General features: G+C 50.8%; 7 protein-coding genes and 1 long non-coding RNA gene across 8 annotated transcripts; 6 read left to right on the top strand and 2 right to left on the bottom strand.

Annotated features, from left to right (window-relative positions):
- The first annotated feature begins 1,840 nt into the window (after window positions 1-1,840).
- LOC6531807 lies at window positions 1,841-4,206 on the top strand. Its single transcript, XM_039371865.1, has 2 exons — window positions 1,841-1,949; window positions 2,051-4,206. The coding sequence occupies exon 2, from the start codon at window positions 2,054-2,056 to the stop codon at window positions 4,088-4,090; it is 2,037 nt and encodes a 678-aa protein (XP_039227799.1). The 5' UTR covers window positions 1,841-1,949; window positions 2,051-2,053; the 3' UTR covers window positions 4,091-4,206.
- A 105-nt stretch (window positions 4,207-4,311) lies between these two features.
- Window positions 4,312-5,426, top strand: LOC6531808 (ribose-5-phosphate isomerase). Its single transcript, XM_002092559.4, has one exon. The coding sequence runs from the start codon at window positions 4,461-4,463 to the stop codon at window positions 5,292-5,294; it is 834 nt and encodes a 277-aa protein (XP_002092595.2). The 5' UTR covers window positions 4,312-4,460; the 3' UTR covers window positions 5,295-5,426.
- Window positions 5,427-5,432: 6 nt separating this feature from the next.
- LOC6531809 (protein TEX261) lies at window positions 5,433-6,806 on the bottom strand. Its single transcript, XM_002092560.4, has 3 exons — window positions 6,633-6,806; window positions 6,267-6,568; window positions 5,433-5,991 (listed from the first exon to the last, which is right to left on the bottom strand). The coding sequence occupies exons 1-3, from the start codon at window positions 6,700-6,702 to the stop codon at window positions 5,767-5,769; spliced, it is 597 nt and encodes a 198-aa protein (XP_002092596.1). The 5' UTR covers window positions 6,703-6,806; the 3' UTR covers window positions 5,433-5,766.
- On the top strand, window positions 5,990-6,233 carry LOC120320954. The gene is made up of 2 exons (XR_005560464.1): window positions 5,990-6,082; window positions 6,147-6,233. It is a non-coding gene; the product is annotated as an uncharacterized LOC120320954 (long non-coding RNA).
- A 302-nt stretch (window positions 6,807-7,108) lies between the features above and the next one.
- On the top strand, window positions 7,109-7,918 carry LOC6531810. Its single transcript, XM_002092561.4, has 3 exons — window positions 7,109-7,293; window positions 7,350-7,635; window positions 7,707-7,918. Exons 1-3 carry the CDS (start codon window positions 7,214-7,216, stop codon window positions 7,812-7,814), a joined length of 474 nt encoding a protein of 157 aa, XP_002092597.1. The 5' UTR covers window positions 7,109-7,213; the 3' UTR covers window positions 7,815-7,918.
- A 171-nt stretch (window positions 7,919-8,089) lies between these two features.
- Window positions 8,090-8,681, top strand: LOC6531811 (ATPase inhibitor A, mitochondrial). The gene is made up of 3 exons (XM_002092562.3): window positions 8,090-8,231; window positions 8,297-8,435; window positions 8,504-8,681. Exons 1-3 carry the CDS (start codon window positions 8,182-8,184, stop codon window positions 8,570-8,572), a joined length of 258 nt encoding a protein of 85 aa, XP_002092598.2. The 5' UTR covers window positions 8,090-8,181; the 3' UTR covers window positions 8,573-8,681.
- Window positions 8,682-8,745: 64 nt separating this feature from the next.
- LOC6531812 (5-formyltetrahydrofolate cyclo-ligase) lies at window positions 8,746-9,755 on the top strand. The gene is made up of 3 exons (XM_002092563.3): window positions 8,746-9,086; window positions 9,157-9,412; window positions 9,472-9,755. Exons 1-3 carry the CDS (start codon window positions 8,892-8,894, stop codon window positions 9,702-9,704), a joined length of 684 nt encoding a protein of 227 aa, XP_002092599.1. The 5' UTR covers window positions 8,746-8,891; the 3' UTR covers window positions 9,705-9,755.
- Window positions 9,673-15,846, bottom strand: LOC6531813 (protein virilizer). The gene is made up of 6 exons (XM_002092564.3): window positions 15,686-15,846; window positions 14,946-15,622; window positions 11,999-14,886; window positions 11,249-11,945; window positions 10,124-11,185; window positions 9,673-10,061 (listed from the first exon to the last, which is right to left on the bottom strand). Exons 1-6 carry the CDS (start codon window positions 15,749-15,751, stop codon window positions 9,887-9,889), a joined length of 5,565 nt encoding a protein of 1,854 aa, XP_002092600.1. The 5' UTR covers window positions 15,752-15,846; the 3' UTR covers window positions 9,673-9,886.
- Between the last annotated feature and the right edge of the window lie 358 nt (window positions 15,847-16,204).

Here is a 16,204-nt window from a genome sequence, read left to right on the forward strand (position 1 = left end):
GAGATAAGAGGCGGTGCTGGGGCTCAGCCCCCCGGTTTCGCTCAGTGCACTCGGCTGCACTTCCCGCCTGACTTTTGAGCGGGATTTTCTTTTCCGTGTGCACTCAGCGATGCGCTAATCAAATTATAAATCGTGCCCATTGCAAAGTCGTTCGATGCCATCCATGGCCCATCCATGGCCCATCCATGGAGGCGACATTGTCATCATCAGCCCGGGCAATCATAACTCGCACAAAGGGAAAGCCATCCTGCATTTTTCTACGTCTCTACGTTTCTCTCCCCGCTCCACCCACCGCATCTGCGGCACTTTTTCTGCTCCCAATCGAGGTGCTGTGGCGCCACCATAATGGATGTCGGGGCAAGTGCAGCTGGGTCGGTCCATTTGCACTCCTCGAAACCTTTTTGTTGGATTCGTGCACCCTCTGCCCCTTTTGGGAATAATGAAGATGTCTTCGATTGGGCGGGCAGCTAAATTATTATAATCGATTATGTCTGCAGGCCTACAAGTTCGAAGCTTACTTCATTTTCAAACGCCTCTTAAAGTCACTCATACTGATGGGTTTTTGAATGAAAATGTTTGGCCACCACACAAAGTAGAGGGTATCCTCAGTTTCAGGCACCCAAAAAGGGCGTGTGCACATATATGTTTTTTAATTCATGTATAATGTTTTTCCACGAGTAATCGAGAAGGGCGGAGGTAGTGGGGCAGGGGTATGTAAGTGCAGAGAAGGCGGGTGCAGGTGTTGGCCCCGGAACATTTCACATGGGTCGCATTAAACAATGCCCATTTCTTTAATTAACAATTTGCATTTGCCGTGTTTCGCCGATTTTTTCGGCTGAGCCCTCTGTGTTGCTTTTAATTGGTGTTTACTTTGGGCGGCTTTTGTGGCACGCCCACTTGCAATAATAGAGCTCCATGTTCGGCGATTCCACTTGGTGGAGTGGCAGCTGTCGATGCAGGACTCTATCCCCCCCTTTGAGCACCTTGTAATCCCCATCTGGGGATTATCCCACATTCCTGTATTCCGGCTGCCTTTGAGGCGGCATCTTTTTGCTAATGACTCGAAATCCCATCCAATCATGCAAACTGCTTGGGACTTTGTTTGCGGTTCTCCCCTCCGGCCGGAGATAGTAATTTATTTCTTAAAAAGTGAAATCCATTAACACAAATTCTTTGGCCCACTATCTTTTTGCCTCCCCCTCCTTGCTCCCTTTTCCATATCTTTATGTCTTGGTCAAACCATTAACGTGGCTCTTATGTTCCGGTTTTCCGCTCTCCAGCTTTTCCGCTCACCAGCTTTCCAGCTTTTCCGCTGCTGCCGCCTGGCTAGAGGAAAATTGCAATCACCTTTGTGATTGTGTTCTGCTTTTCAGCTCTATCGCTCGGCATTCAACAGTTTTCGCTTTGTGCACTAAAAGTATTAAATTTCTTCAAATATTCTCGGTACATGTGTGTTTGTGTTTGTTTGTACATTTTGCTTGTGGGGGATTCCCCTTTTTTCTACATACTTTGCACACTGACCGAGTGCAAGTCACTTTTGAAAAGTATTCTGTGCGTTTTATGGTATTTTTGTGGTCAAGGATTCGGTTTGAAAGACACAATTTTCCTGGCATTCTGTTTTGGCTTAGTAGCTCTATATTTTAAAGAAAATCATAAAATGTGAGCCTACTTGTCAGGTAATAAAATGTATATTTTATAAATGTATATCTTACAATATTTACATTTATCTTTTTATCTCTATTTTAAATAAATGTTGTATTTCGCATAATACTAGATTTTTCCAAAAGTGCTTATTAATACTGAATCCCGTATTTTGGGTTTAAAGACACACCAAATGATGCAAGTAAAGCGAATCTCGAACGTTTCAGTTTCAGGAAGAATTTTGAAGTGATCGGTCGCGAATATAGCATTTCCGTGGCAGAGGCGATAGTTTCAAAGTTTATTTAAAAGTGAGTAATTATAAACATCTGCAGCTGGCGAGGCATTTTGCTGGGAAAGGCAATTCTCCGTTAAAAGTGCTGACAAGGAACTTTTTATGTACTTCCTGCAGACCATGAAGTGGTTGCTGCTTTGCTGCGCACTTTGCGTGGTGACGCCACGTGGCTCCGGAGGGGCTGTCCGGGAAACCCTGGACATCATCCGGCTGATCCAGGATGTCACACACTCCATCCTCAAATCGTGGGATCAGATCAATAAGATCCCGGTGGCGGAGGTCACCGCCGGCGCCCTGATCTACGCCAATCAGCGCCAGATAATAGGCCAGCTCGAGGAGGTTTCCGGGAATATCCGGAATCTGGAGGAGCAGCAGGCGAGGAACACCGTTCTGACCATTGAGACTCTGATGCGGGAGTTGCAGGACAAGAACCAGTTACTGCATCGTCTCAACCAGTGGAAGGACTTCACCAAGTCCATCGGTTTTCGATACGATCAGCTGGCCGAGTACGAACGTAACAAGGATTCGCTGGAGGCCACCACTCTCGTCCAGTTCGCAAATTGGTGCGTTCAACCCAGCTCCTCTTCGCTCTCCTGGCTGCTGCAAGCTCACCACGAGAGCCTGTACTCCGGTGACTCCACTGACCCCATACTGGACTACACGCACTCTTTGCTCTCGGCATTGACAACCAGTTTTGAGAAGTCCCCGGACCAAATGTGTCTGGCCAGGCAGTCCGCCCAGCAGTTCGCCTATCAGCTCTTCTCCAAGGCCACTTTCACGCAGCTGAAGGGCTACAGCTTGATGGAGCTCTCTTGGATGCTGCTGCGCCAAGCCGGTCGCGGAAACTTCACCGAGGAAATGCATTTAATGCGACGGAACCACCAGAAGCGCATCCAGCAAGCACAGCGGGTTCTCCAGCAGGTCATGGCTGACAGCAGCCGGCTGTACTGGCGCTGCGATCCCGGCAAGAACGAGCATGTGGAGGGCCAGACCTATGACCGTGTCACTCGTCTGCTGCAGGGCTTTGTGGAGAACGAAATCAACCTAAATCCGAACCAGAGCTGCCGCAGCAGCTGCCCAGACTACCATGACACCCGCTCGAGCGGCTGCTACCAGCCGGAGGAGGAGTTCTGTGGCCAGCAGCCCGCCTGCAAGGGAAGGCTCTACAACTGCAACACCATCGAGTCCGACATCTCGGTCTGCTTGTCCCCGAACGCCACCTCTGCCAGGCGCTATGAGTACATCACATTCCATGAGGATGAGACCAGCCCGGTTTGCAAGTCCACGGTAAGGAAACCCTCCTCCTGGTCAAGCTGGATCTTCTGGCGCTGCCACTACTGTTTTTGCCTTTGCGATGAGCCGGGACCCAACTCCGATCGCTTTTTCAACCTTCGAGACTCCATGTCGGACTTCAAGCAGAACAAAGTTGTGACTGGTGTCCGGTTTGTGAAGATCAAGCGGGTCTTCCACTTGCAGCTGCAGCAGGGTGAGCTGCTGCCCGGAGGCGTCATCAAGAACAGCTCGCTGGAATGGCTGCCCGTGGAAGCTTACAACGTGTCTGATGTGGACATACGTGATGGCTACGACTACCACACCTTGAGCGTGGATAGCCGAGCCATGGACCTGGATGAGATTTCCGTCAACACAACGGACCAGGTGGTCACAGGATTCCGGTTCCGTGTCTTCAAGAAACACCTGAACCTGGAGGTGCGTTTCACTTCCTTCAACTTCTCCACCGGTCAACTAATCGAACCGCAGACAAAGAGCTTTTGGCTGGGCAATCAGAACTCGCATCTCGAGGGTGAGCGCAAGCGATTGATTTTGAAGGAGAGCGACTTACCCACTGCCTCGGAGTTGCCATCGCTGCCGCTGTCCCAGGACAACCAGTACATGGATTTCGTCAGCTCCAGCCAACTGAAGGATGCGGCCCAGAACACTTTTCCCTACGTGGATGTGCAGGAGGTGGTACCCCAACAGGCAGGTCCACTGGCCGGGCTGGGAATCTACTATAAGGGACGTCCCGGCTACGGCGGCTTCTTTGCCCCCAAGGTAGTGACATACGATTTGTCCAAGAAATTGCTGGACCCTCGTGAAAATCTATATGTTGATAATTTGGACCCTCGTGAAAATTCATATGTTGATAATTTTACCCATTAAAAGTAGACTAAGAACACATATGGTTTATATCAAATCCATTTTTAAAACCTCATCTTATCAAACTTATTGTAATCTTTACATTGATAAATGATATATAATAAAATGCGTAAACAGAACCGCTTTCAATTTCAAATTCGGATTTTAATCTAGCAACCATTTGTGCTTTTCATTTGAGTGAAGAAATCGAAGTATTTAACTATTTCACGCGTAGCAATTCAAATAGCTAACAGTTCGCGCGCTGTTAACAGCTCTGTTAGCCTGGCAGCGGCGCAACAGCGGGAAATCCCTAGCGCCACACCACAAATCCCACAGTCGGCGGCTTGATCTCTGTGACATTGAAGTTGCGATTGAAACCGAAGCTGTTAACCACATGTTATCTGGGTTATTGCGACGAGGCGTCCAACCAGCACGGTTCACTCAGCATCTCGGCGAAGATCTCTTACGCGGCGCAGCGGCACTCCACTCCCAGATACGCAAGATGGACGACATTGCTCTGGACGCGGCCAAGAAGACGGCGGCCCGCACGGCTGTGGATCAGTGGGTGACGGAGGACACGAAGATTCTGGGTATTGGCAGTGGGTCCACCGTGGTGTACGCCGTGCAGCGCATCGCGGAGCGCGTGTGGAAGGAGGGTGAGCTGACGGACCTCATCTGCGTGCCGTCGTCCTACCAGGCGCGCCATCTGATCCTCGACTATAACCTCAACCTGGGCGATCTGGACAGGAATCCCAACATAGACGTGGCCATCGACGGGGCCGACGAGGTCGACCGACACATGGTGCTCATCAAGGGCGGCGGCGGCTGTTTGCTGCAGGAGAAGGTGGTGGCCTCCTGCGCAAAGCACTTCATCGTGGTGGCCGACTACACAAAGAACTCCATCCGTCTGGGGGAGCAGTGGTGCCGCGGAGTGCCCATCGAGGTGGCCCCAATGGCGTACGTGCCCATCAAGCTGCACATCGAGGCGCTCTTTGGCGGCGAGGCTTCTCTGCGGATGGCCAAGGTGAAGGCGGGACCCATCGTCACGGATAATGGCAACTTCCTGCTGGACTGGAAGTTCATCGCCAACCGGGAGTACGACTGGGATGAGGTCAACCGCGCCATCACCCTGATTCCGGGCGTCCTGGAGACGGGTCTGTTCGTGAACATGGCCACCAAGTGCTACTACGGCATGGCCGATGGCAAGGTCAAGGTCCAGAATAAGTAGTTGCAGTAGGGTTTCTTGAGCGGAGTTGGGGGATCGCTTTTTGCATTTATCTTTCACCGAATTGTTCCTTAAATTTAATGTTTGCCATTTGAAAAGAATTTAAATACATATTGACTTATTACCCAACAAAAACGATGATTTTATTAATATCTAATTAGTACATGATATATGTTTCATGTAGTGGTTTATTCAGTTTCTTCAATGCGTGTACAAAATCGAAATTCGTCAAAAGTTCCCCAAAAGGTGACCTATAAAACTGAAATCACGCACATATAGATAACGACATATCATTTCAATAATCTGCGTTCTTATTCAAACCCTCCTATTCGTTTAGCCCTTAACTTCGATAGGTTCCACTACAAAAACATTAGTCAATGGCGAATGTCAAGGCATAAACGTAGTTCACATGCGCTTTGTATACTTTTGTCTCGAATGCGGCCACAAAAATAAATAAACATTAAATAAACTACACCTAGAAGGCCTTCTTGGTCCGCCCAGGGAGCAGGGCCTCTTTCAGATACTGGAACAGGGACAGCAGGCCCTGCTTCTTGTTCCGCGAGAAGTAATTGCTGACCACATCCGGACTGCGCCGGCTCTGATCGCTGACGGTGGTGGGCAGGACACTGTCATTCGCACTCAGCGAGACGAACAGGGCGAAGGGCACGATCCACAGGCAGATGGTAAAGTAAGCCAGCACCTGCAAGTACAAATTAAACTTAAGCTCTGAAGTATAAGCCCTTGCTGGGGTTCAATTCAAGTGCTATGTAAGCAAACTGATACAAATTGATGTAAGCAAGCAATACAATACAATACAATGCGCTTTATATCATAGCAATATATTATGTTTTGCAGCAATGTGAGCAAGAGCGAAAAACATGAATACATCGAAACAAGCCCAAGCAATATAATATACGCAGCGACTGTGCTTTCCATGACTAATGATTTATGCAATACATAAGGGGATGGGCTCACCTGGGTGAAAGGCACATAGACAGTGGTGAAGTGCTGGAATGCCAGGAAGTGATTGACCACCAGCATGGTCAAGGAGCCCAGCAGCGGCAGCGAGAGCAGGCGCACAAAGGGGAATCCACCCATGATGCCCAGGTGGAAGCCCTGCGCCACGAATCCGCAGATTATGAGGCTCCACGGCAGGTCCTCGAAGAGCATCAGCAGGATGTAGACGAAGATTGTAAAGCTGATCAGGAAGAGAATGCACTTCCTCGCCGCCGTCGTGTACTCCTCGGCCAATTCCGCCAGATAATATAGACCAGCCACTGGAAAAAAAACCAATTGCAGACGTTGCAATTTAACAAGTCTAACTACGAGGAGACAGCTCACCAATTGATAGGGTCAGGAACACGATCTGTATGCCCATAGAGACCCAGCCCAGTAGGTACAGGAAGGCCATGGTGCGTACTTCAACCGGAATCGAACGATATATACGCAGATATATACGGCTGAAATCGGCCGACAAAACAAAACAATCCGATTAGTGTGGCTGGCGCAGGATAGCTGGAAATACCACACTCTTTATCAGCTCACCCAAAAGTGGTCACACTAATGCGCAGCGTTGCCAGATATTTATTTTTCAACGTTTTTTCAAATATTTATTTTTTTTTTAATAAGAAAATCAGGACCACAATCTTTAAGCAAACTAACTTACAAGCTTGGGCTAATAAAAGATTTATTCTTTATAACACTAACTTGTAGAGGTCGTCGTATCACTTCATGCGATGATACAAATAAAAATGAAGGAATAGACGACATTAACAAAATGTCTCGGTTTCGTTTGTCGGATATCAAAGCCAAATATTTTAGAAAGCAACCGTGTCATATTCCATCTGAAGCTATCAGTCTAGACTCAGCCGTTGATATCCTGTAATTTGTCCAGCTTTTTCGAAAAATCTGTAACTTTTCGTATGAGTTCCATACTCTCAAGTGCAAAAATGTTTTGTGCCGGAATACTGCAGCGTAGACTGAGCGTGGGTCTTACTCAAAAGTGAGTTGCGTTTGCCAATAAGACGTTTCTATAACTTCCAATTTGAATCCCCAAAGACTCGGCTGGACGCCCAAGAAACTCTACTCTGAGGAGAAGAAGCCCCCGAGTGTTTTCCTGTGGGGCGGCGGACTAGGCAAGCTGCAGGGCGGTCTAAAGGAGGAGGAGTACTTCATTTCGTTAACCCAGAACCTCATGGACAAGATGCGGGACAAGAAGGACCACGGCGACTACTTGCCCAACTGGGATGAGTTCCAGAAGACCCTGGACCACGCCTCTCTGGGCAGCACCACCTCCATGAACAAGCACAAGAATTTGCTTGAGGAGGCCTTCTTCCTGAACGAGGTACGCAAAGTCCGATGAATGGAATTGCTGTGACACCCTTCCAATTTTAAATACACCTTCTTTACTTTCAGACCGCAGATGATTTCAAAGTACTACACGACCGTGCTCAAGAAGACCCCAAAGACCTCAAAAATGCCACAGAACTGGAACATAAATCAAATCCCCAGAACACCAAATAGTTAATTGTTTATGTTAATTGCCATCCACTTATTCCTTCAGGCGCATCATCATCAAACTTATCCACATGGCACGGCTCAATAAAATTGTTAGTTGCAAAGTTAAACCAGATTTAACATAATATAATTTCTAGTTTAAGCTTCTTTCTTTTAGCAATAAAAACCTATTGGGGTGTGTGAATTAAAATTAAAGTTTTTTGCCCCCAAGAAGAAGTGATTGTTTCTATTTCCGTCCCCACTGAGTATTTATAGCTGCGCTCATGTCCAATTTTCAGCAGTTTGTTTTCACAAGTCGGCGAAATCGCAGTGGCAAATCATCCCTTATATATAGCTTAACTATACTATATAAACCGATTCTATAAAGGCAAACATGTTTACACTGCGCCGATTCAGTCAGCGCTGGTATCCCAAGCAGATTCAGTAGGTTTCGCTAATTGGAGCGCAGTTGCGTAAGATTCTAGAACCGTTTTCGAATCCCATTGCAGGCACTTGAAAATGTCGCAGATCGGAGAACTGGGCAGTGGAGCCGGAAAGGGGGGCGGTGGCGGGGGATCCATTCGGGAGGCGGGCGGGTCCTTTGGCAAAATGGAGGCTGCCCGCGAGGAGGAGTTCTTCCATAAGCAGGTAATGGAATCTTACTATCTTACCACACTACTTTCCACAGAAACTAAAGCTAACTAGTTTACCTGCAGCAAAAGGAGCAGCTGAAGAACCTGAAGACGAAAACGGAACCCAAGGCACCAGAGGCTCCCAAGAAGTAAGCCCAACTAGGAGTGTGGAACTCCACTAGCTTAACTGTTACATGACTGCATTGTCTGAATTGTATTTAATGGGAATGGTACTCCAAATATAGCGCACGCATTAAGTTTATTTGGCCTCTGGCTTTGTATTGGTGGCATGATAACTCCCATCCCTGATCAGCTGATCGCCCCTGGGGTCATCCACTTGAAGCCCAAACTTTCCCCAGACCGCTCCAATTCCATTTGTTTACGAACAGGGCTCCAAAGCGAAGCAGCCGACTGATAAGAGCGTGGCAGTGTAAGCGCAGCTGATAACGGACAGCGGAGAGGCGACCTACTGATGCCTGGACCGCGCAGGCAGATGGAAACAGTTCGCACCGGTTCGCACGAGTGTGCAGTGGATGATCCAGCGACGGGAATGGCAGCCACGATCCAAAACAGCCTGAAGGTGGCGCTGCGAAAGCGCATTAAGGATGCACTGAAGGGCATCGACGCGGAGGCCATCGCTCGGCAGTCGCAGGCCGTCACTTCCAAGGTAACACTTGGCCGGCCCTTAAGGTTATCACTAATCTGCAATCGGCTATCACTAATCTCGAATCGCACAGGTGCTGCAAAGCGAGGTCTTCCGGCAGGCCCAGCGGGTGAGCATTTACCTGAGCACCGCCTCCGAGTTGGACACCACGGCGCTGATTTCGGAGATGTTCCGCCTGGAGAAGATGGTCTTCGTGCCCACCTACGAGGGCAGCAGGATGAAGATGGTGCGACTGCGCGGCATGGACGAGTACGAGAGCCTGCCCCCGACCAAGTGGAACATCAAGCAGCCGGACTTCAAGGAGGCGCGCGAAGATGCCATGACCAATGGTGAGTGGAGCTGGAGATTACCAAAGAGCTCAATTTAAAAAGGTACTCGTTTACCGCAGGGCACGGCATCGATCTCTTCATCGTGCCCGGAGTAGCCTTCACCCGCTGCGGAGCTCGGATGGGCCATGGAATGGGCTACTACGACAAGTTCCTCAAGCAGCACGCGGATAAGTATCCGCACAAGAAGATCTCGCTGATGGCGCTGTCGCTCAACGAGCAGATAGTCAGCAACGAGGAGCTGCCCATGGAGTCGCACGACGTCCGTTTGCACAGTGTAATTACGGAACATTAACTTTGAGCTTACATACAAAGTGGGAAAATACAACGAACTAATACAAAGTCAGCACAATCAGTACGTTAATAAGTAATGGAATTCAACTGCCCAGCCAGCATCCATCTGGTTCTTAGGATCTAGTTCGTTTGCTGAGTGTACGGGAAGTGTAATCGAGAACCGGGATGGGCTGCAACGTCCTCCTATCTCAGGTAGGATGGCCTGGAACGCAGACCTCGTCCACGCGGCCGTCCACTGTAGTGGGGCGACGAATAGTGCGAATCGCTGCTGCTGAAGTGGGAGTCCGCGGCAGACCGATAGGATCCGGAGGACTCTGCCCAGCTAGAGGGCGAACCAATGCGCATTAGCTTCTTCTGCCTGTGGAACGAGTAAAATAGCCCATTAGCGACATCCAACAAAGTGGTAATTGTGCACTTTACCTGAAGGCAGCTGCTGCCGAGATGCGAGATCCCCGATTGCGTCCCACCCGGGAGCCTCTCAGCATCGAGGGTATCTTGTTGTAGCCGGTGGGTCCTGTGGGCTGGGCGCCACATGTTTCTAGGGCCAGGAAGTCATCCACGTGTAGGGATGGCGGTCGTGAGGTGTTGGGCGGTCGGGAGCGGAACAGATCTCCCCTGGAGGGTGGTGGCCGAGCAAAGCCACGACCTCTTACAGACGAAACAAACATCTTCTTTTCGGGTCGACCAGTCGCGGGTTCCACTTCCACTCGGCGCGTGCGGAAACAAGGCGCCGTCGGCGTCATCTCCCGATTGGATTGGGGCGAGCCGGATAAATTCATGACCCGCTTGCTATCGCCAGCCACATTCAAGTCCGGATTGAGGCACACATTTGCCAGATCCGTGAGATCGCAGGCAATGCGCTCGTAGATCGGCTCGTTCATGTCTTCGATCAGTTCTATGGGCAGCGGGTCCAGCCAGTAGCGAGCCGTAAGTTGGGCATTCTCGGCGGTGGCACAGAATCGCGTAAAGATCGGACGCGCCTCGTACTGTGTGACAATGCCCTCGGCCTGTGGCAGGAAGGGTTCCACAGTCAGAGAGCCACTGCAGCTGCTGGCAGATGGATTGGTTTCTCCCTCAGGCTCTGGTGGCGTCTCTGTACTGATTCCGGCCAGAACCTCCTGCTTGGAGGCCTGCAGCAGAATCAGTTGCTTAAGGTCGCTCAGCGCCGCCTCATTGGCCACTGCCTTGTGCTTCTCCATGACGGTGAGAATGCGACTTAGCACCGGTGGCTTGGCCAGCTCAATGTCCTGGAACTCCACCAGCTGGGCGAGCTCTGTGGCTCCCAGTTTCAGAGTGCGGTGTGGCATGGCCGACATGGCGGGCGGCGGTTCAATTTGGGTCAGAGAGCGCAGCAGCAGGATCAGAGATTCGATGTTGGCATTGTACTCCACCGTTTCGTTGTGAAGAATCACGCGCTCCATCCACGCCTGGAACTCGGTGATCTTTTGCTTCAGCAACTGCGCCAGATGGTAAAAGGTGAAGCTGGCGAAATAGATAATATTAGATATTATAAACTTTAAAACCGCAGTCATACTCAAAACTTACTCGTGCTCTGTGAGGATGACCAGATTGCGAACCGCTAGAATTGATATTCCATGGGTGACCTCCACGCTTGTCAAGTTGCTAAAGACTGCATCGATGATTCGCGGAATGAGTTCCTTTGGTGGCAGTGCGGCAGCCAGATTCAAAGCGGGCGCAGCCGTACTCTTGTGCGAGATCAGCGAAATACCCGAGTCTAGGAAGCTGTCCAGAATGCGATGGACAGCCTCCTGGCAGTTGGAAACCACGTCGTTAAACTCGTTCAGTGCCAGCAGCGACTGGAAGAGTTCCCAGAATTTTCCGGAAAGTATGGAGAGCATGGAACTCTTTAAAGGAGCGAAGGCACATAAGCGAGTGGAGAAACGAAGCAGCCGTTCCAGGTTGGTGGTCGGAATGCAGTTGGATGTCTGGTACTCATTGCACAGTAGTTCCGTGATCGTCTTCGCGATTAGCAGCGTCATGTTGGGCGCCAAGTCCGACAGTTGCATGCAAACTCGCTGTAGTAGTTCGGACAGCTGCGGGAAACTGGAAGGAGCAAGTGCCTCCACCAGCTTGGCGATCTGACCGCTTTGTGGATGCAAGTGGGCGGACCACAGTTTCCGCTCGGTGATCAGACGCTGCTTGTGCTGTTGCTGCAACTGGTCGCAAAGCGGCTGGGGCATCGGCAGCGGGAGCGGAAGCAGTTCCGCCAAAAGTTTCAGTCCTGCACGAAAGAAGTTATAAGATGATGTGCATGGCTTTTGTAGTCAGGCTTACCAGGAATGAAGTGCGCGGGACCATCGACATTTTTAAGCACCTCTCTGATCATCAGGGTCCAAAGTGATTTGTGCAGCGACTCCTCGTCTTGTTCATTCGGCTGGGTGTAGGCCAGAAGGGTCTGCACGACCTCCATCTTGCACTGTTCCACCTCGGGACCGGCCTGACAGCGCGTGGGGAAGTAGTAGAGCAAGTAGTAAACTTTCACCAGGTGATCTATAGCTGTGAGGTCTTTGTAGGTGCCATCTCTGCACAGAATCGCGTAGGAGAGCAGCTCCCGGAGGATCTGCAGCGTGGGCAGCATGATCTGACAGCAATGGACTCCCTGGATGGTCATCAGGGCTGGAGCGTGTGCACCCGGCTGCTCAAAGTATGCGCATAATCGCTCCATGATCTGAATACAAAGCTGGACGCCATCCGCCGCGTACAGCTGCAGGGCCACGAACCTATGTTTCAGCTCCTCGGTCACAGGAGGGGCTTTTTGACCGGCAAGCGGCTTGCTTATGGAGAGATATCGCAAAATCCGCAGGGCCATAATCAGGTCTCCAGGGAATGTGGTCAGGTAATCCAGCGAGCGGCCTATCACCTCCACCAGCGGCATTATGTCATCATATACGAACACATTGATAGCCTCGAGCGGTTTCATGTACACGTACATCTCCTGCAAGACGGCCGACACCGAGGGTTCGAAGGTCTCGTGGTTCTTGGCCAGCTCCAGGATCACACCTCCATGTTCGATAAGGTAGTCCAACTGCTCGCAATAGCGGACGCAAGAGTCCACCATGTCCACGGCATAGCTCAACACCGGGCTCTTGTACTTCGTGCCCGGTGAGCTCAGCTGGCGTTGCGTCTGAAGGCGCTGCTCCTTCTTGATCAGATCCATGAAGATCTTGAGATTATTATTCAAGCCCAGCACCTCCACGGTGTGCTGCCGTCCAGCAGGATCGCACGTTTGCGAGTAAATGGCATGCATATGAGTGGCCAACTTGACCGCATCGTATTCGGGAGCCGCGGCAGCGTAAGCAATGGCATCCAGGTGGTACCGCGTCTGCACCTTGTACGACATTTCGATACCCAATCTGGCAAGGCGTGGCAGCACTGGGCGAAGGATCGGCCTGGGTCGCACTTGAGGCGCAGCAGCTGGAGTTGGAACGGGAATCGCGGCTGGAACTGGCTTTCCCTCCTCGTCTGCCGTTGGTGGAGTTGGCTTCTCGCCTCCAGCCTCCACAACTTCATTTTCGACCTCCATTACTTTGTCTTCTGAATCCGACTTCTCTGGCTTCTCCTCCTTCTGCTCTGGGTTCCGAGGAACCTCATCTAGGCCCAGCAGTATGGCCACAATCGTCTGCGTTACAGGAAAAGCATCATCCACGAAGTAATCAATGCCGACATGCGAGCGCAAAAGGGTATGCATCAAATCTAGCATGCTTAGATATGTCGTGGCCGGCAACTCCTTGCAATTTCCCAACATGACCAGCAGAGATTCCGCCAATGAGTTTTGTCCTAAGTAGGACTGAAGGGCATTTCCGAAGCTGCGCTGAGCCGTGGGATCGGTCACCACCTCGAACTTCTTGGACACGGGCAGAAAACGGCGCGGCTGCAAGTAGCTCAGCTGGCTGGAAAACAATGCGTCCATCAGCATCTCGAAGGTAAACTCAATTTGCTGGCAAGTTATCACTGTGTCCTCCATTTGGTCGCGATTACCAGGTATGATTATTCGGTCCACAAAGAGACGACGGCACCAGATCTGTATACTCTCAAGGCCTTCCCACAAATGTAGTTTCTTTAGGATCGCCTGCAGTGCGTACTTCGTTCTTGTCAGCTTGGCTGTCTTGATGGCTTCTACAATCATCTGATAGCCGTTGTTTTTCGCTCCCATGAAGTGTTCGATGCCCATCCTGGTGTCCAGCAGAGCGTAGACGGCCTTAAGAAGCTGCAGCTTGATGGACAGAGCCATGTACGGTTCGTGATACAGCCGGAATACCGCCTCGAATGTATCAAATTTGTGTTCCTTCAACAAGTGCTGGAAGAGATCCTCGCTACTGCCCAGAAGTTCAGCCATTCGGGCACCCAGCTTAATATGACGGATCTTAAAAGCAGGCTGTGGCTGCATGCATGCCGCCTGGAAGCTCAGGGCAATCTGCAGCACATTAGCCGCCTGGCGCAGATGTACCTCATCGTTTCCGAAGAACTGCTGCAGAACAAAGTTCCGCCTTTTGTAGTGCTGGGCTAAGTAACCCAATTGGTTGTTCAGTTGCTCACCCAAGTACACAAATTGCTCCCTTTCGTCCACACTAGCGCCATGTTCCTCGCTGAAGGCTGCCACATTCTCACAACGGGTTTGCAGCACCAGCTTCTTAAAGAGCAGCTTCAGAGTTTCCAGCTCCTTGCTGAAGTGGGCAGCCATGTCCCCTTCAAAGACCAACAGAGGCTTCTGCCATGGCTCGAAAGCATCGATGGCCGGAGGAGCAGCGGCTGCAGCTGCCTCCAACTCCCGCTCGTACTCCGCAATGGCAGCCGCATCCACTGCATCGTCCTCCTCGTCGTCGCCGATGATCTCGTCGTCGCTAAGAATGGGCTCAAACTGCTCTTGCGGCGTGCATGATCGGTCCTCATCGTCGCGATCCCGATCACCACGGTGCAGTGACTCAGAGGAGTGCCGGTAGTGCGATGACTGCATCTTGTAGTGAGAGCGCGAGTCCTCATCATCGTAGTCCATTGTGTCAGGCGAACGCGGACGTGTCGGTGAGTCTATCGATGCAGGCGGGGTTCTGGGCCACTTGTGCTCGTCCACATCGGAGCGGGATCTCTCCGAGCGCTTGCGACGCGACCGATGGCTGGAGTATTCCGGTGAACGCGACCAGTCCCTGGAGCCCTTGTCGCGGGAACTGCAATGAATGGTTTGTGATAAGATTGAATTTAATATAAAGAAGAGTTAACCACTTACCACCTGATGTACTCCCTGTCGTTGCTCTCCGAATGCGTATGCGATCTTCTGGGCGGCGGCGGTGAGTGATCCGTGGAGTGTGTGGACCGACGCAGTCGTCGCATCTCTCGCTGCTCCTGCTCCTCGGCGTGCTGGTGGTAATGATCCCGCGACATGCCGTACTCCATGTCCTCCGGATCGTAATCGCTGACATTGCCCTTGTGAGCGGTCAGCAGTTCGGCCGGCATTGGCTCCTGCCACTCGTCCTTCAGCACATCCTCCTGGAGGAGCACCTCGCCACTCAGGTTGGTTATCTCCGGACCGACGGGCTCGCAGGGCAGCGTCGGACTGGCAATTGGCTCCGTCACCGAGTTGGTGAAGATGCCGTAGATGGCCAGTGTGATGGTGCTGTACCAGCCGCGCAGCACCAGGCCGTCGGTGACGATCTTCTCCTGCGAGCAGTCCAGATGAATGCAGTCGTTCTGGTTGTACCGCAGTAAGCCGAGGTTTTCGAATGCCGACGCAGCCGGCATTCCCAGGTCGTTGACGAAGAACTCCAGATCGAACTTGGAGGGATTGGTGGCGCCCAGGCGAACGCCACCGGGAAAGTCCGCCTGAACCCGGGCGCCCAGGGGAATGATTCGCACCTGTGTAATGAAGACCGGCTTGGGAAACTGCACCAAATCCAAATTTATGTCCTATGAAGAGACGGTGGTGGGGGTTAGCGAGTACTCCGCGTAGAGGCTTCTCTAGGCACTTACCGTCACTTCCTCGTGCGAGAAAGTGTCGAAGAACAGCAGCTCGGACCCGTCGTCTACATCGGCCATGTTGTGTGCTTAATTCGTGTCTTTTTCAGCAAAATCGTCTATAGTCTGGTAGTTTTATTTATTTTCCGCAACTGCTAGGGATGGAACTGAAATCGATAAATACTCGATACCATCGATTGGTCTCATTGCTTTTGGTAGGGGTACTCAACACGGCAAGCGGAAGAATATTTTGAAAGTGAAATCTTATCAAAAAACTAGGCTTGTCTAAGTTAAGTAATTTGCGGAAAACAATAAATCACAAATTAATGTCATTTTCTGCTTATTTTTGAAACTTAATTGGAATTTTTCCCAATTTTTGTAAATTTTTTGGATTTTTGGTTCTCGATGGTTTTTTCCAAAATTGTGAGTAAAAAATCCATACAAACCATATGGTTGATACTTATGAAGGACAAATAACTGATTTAGTGTATGTTCGTTTCCCTTCAGGGGACGCAAATTTTATGATGTATGGTT

Source organism: Drosophila yakuba, chromosome 2R, assembly GCF_016746365.2.
Source record: "Drosophila yakuba strain Tai18E2 chromosome 2R, Prin_Dyak_Tai18E2_2.1, whole genome shotgun sequence".
NCBI lineage: Eukaryota > Metazoa > Arthropoda > Insecta > Diptera > Drosophilidae > Drosophila > Drosophila yakuba.

What these genes read in the sequence shown, in the direction of transcription:
- LOC6531807 (XM_039371865.1), top strand. Translation starts at nt 2,054, where the DNA reads ATGAAGTGGTTGCTGCTTTGCTGCGCACTTTGCGTGGTGACGCCACGT.
- LOC6531808 (XM_002092559.4), top strand. Translation starts at nt 4,461, where the DNA reads ATGTTATCTGGGTTATTGCGACGAGGCGTCCAACCAGCACGGTTCACT.
- LOC6531809 (XM_002092560.4), bottom strand. Translation starts at nt 6,702, where the DNA reads ATGGCCTTCCTGTACCTACTGGGCTGGGTCTCTATGGGCATACAGATC. An exon ending in GTTCCTGACCCTATCAATTG is followed by an intron (nt 6,569 to 6,632) that starts GTGAGCTGTCTC and finishes TTTTTTTTCCAG; the next exon opens with TGGCTGGTCTATATTATCTG. An exon ending in TCTATGTGCCTTTCACCCAG is followed by an intron (nt 5,992 to 6,266) that starts GTGAGCCCATCC and finishes TTGTACTTGCAG; the next exon opens with GTGCTGGCTTACTTTACCAT.
- LOC6531810 (XM_002092561.4), top strand. Translation starts at nt 7,214, where the DNA reads ATGAGTTCCATACTCTCAAGTGCAAAAATGTTTTGTGCCGGAATACTG. An exon ending in AGCGTGGGTCTTACTCAAAA is followed by an intron (nt 7,294 to 7,349) that starts GTGAGTTGCGTT and finishes GAATCCCCAAAG; the next exon opens with ACTCGGCTGGACGCCCAAGA. An exon ending in AGGCCTTCTTCCTGAACGAG is followed by an intron (nt 7,636 to 7,706) that starts GTACGCAAAGTC and finishes CTTTACTTTCAG; the next exon opens with ACCGCAGATGATTTCAAAGT.
- LOC6531811 (XM_002092562.3), top strand. Translation starts at nt 8,182, where the DNA reads ATGTTTACACTGCGCCGATTCAGTCAGCGCTGGTATCCCAAGCAGATT. An exon ending in TGGTATCCCAAGCAGATTCA is followed by an intron (nt 8,232 to 8,296) that starts GTAGGTTTCGCT and finishes ATCCCATTGCAG; the next exon opens with GCACTTGAAAATGTCGCAGA. An exon ending in AGGAGTTCTTCCATAAGCAG is followed by an intron (nt 8,436 to 8,503) that starts GTAATGGAATCT and finishes GTTTACCTGCAG; the next exon opens with CAAAAGGAGCAGCTGAAGAA.
- LOC6531812 (XM_002092563.3), top strand. Translation starts at nt 8,892, where the DNA reads ATGCCTGGACCGCGCAGGCAGATGGAAACAGTTCGCACCGGTTCGCAC. An exon ending in CGCAGGCCGTCACTTCCAAG is followed by an intron (nt 9,087 to 9,156) that starts GTAACACTTGGC and finishes CGAATCGCACAG; the next exon opens with GTGCTGCAAAGCGAGGTCTT. An exon ending in CGAAGATGCCATGACCAATG is followed by an intron (nt 9,413 to 9,471) that starts GTGAGTGGAGCT and finishes CGTTTACCGCAG; the next exon opens with GGCACGGCATCGATCTCTTC.
- LOC6531813 (XM_002092564.3), bottom strand. Translation starts at nt 15,751, where the DNA reads ATGGCCGATGTAGACGACGGGTCCGAGCTGCTGTTCTTCGACACTTTC. An exon ending in TCTCGCACGAGGAAGTGACG is followed by an intron (nt 15,623 to 15,685) that starts GTAAGTGCCTAG and finishes GTCTCTTCATAG; the next exon opens with GACATAAATTTGGATTTGGT. An exon ending in TCGGCAGCAGCTGCCTTCAG is followed by an intron (nt 10,062 to 10,123) that starts GTAAAGTGCACA and finishes CTCGTTCCACAG; the next exon opens with GCAGAAGAAGCTAATGCGCA.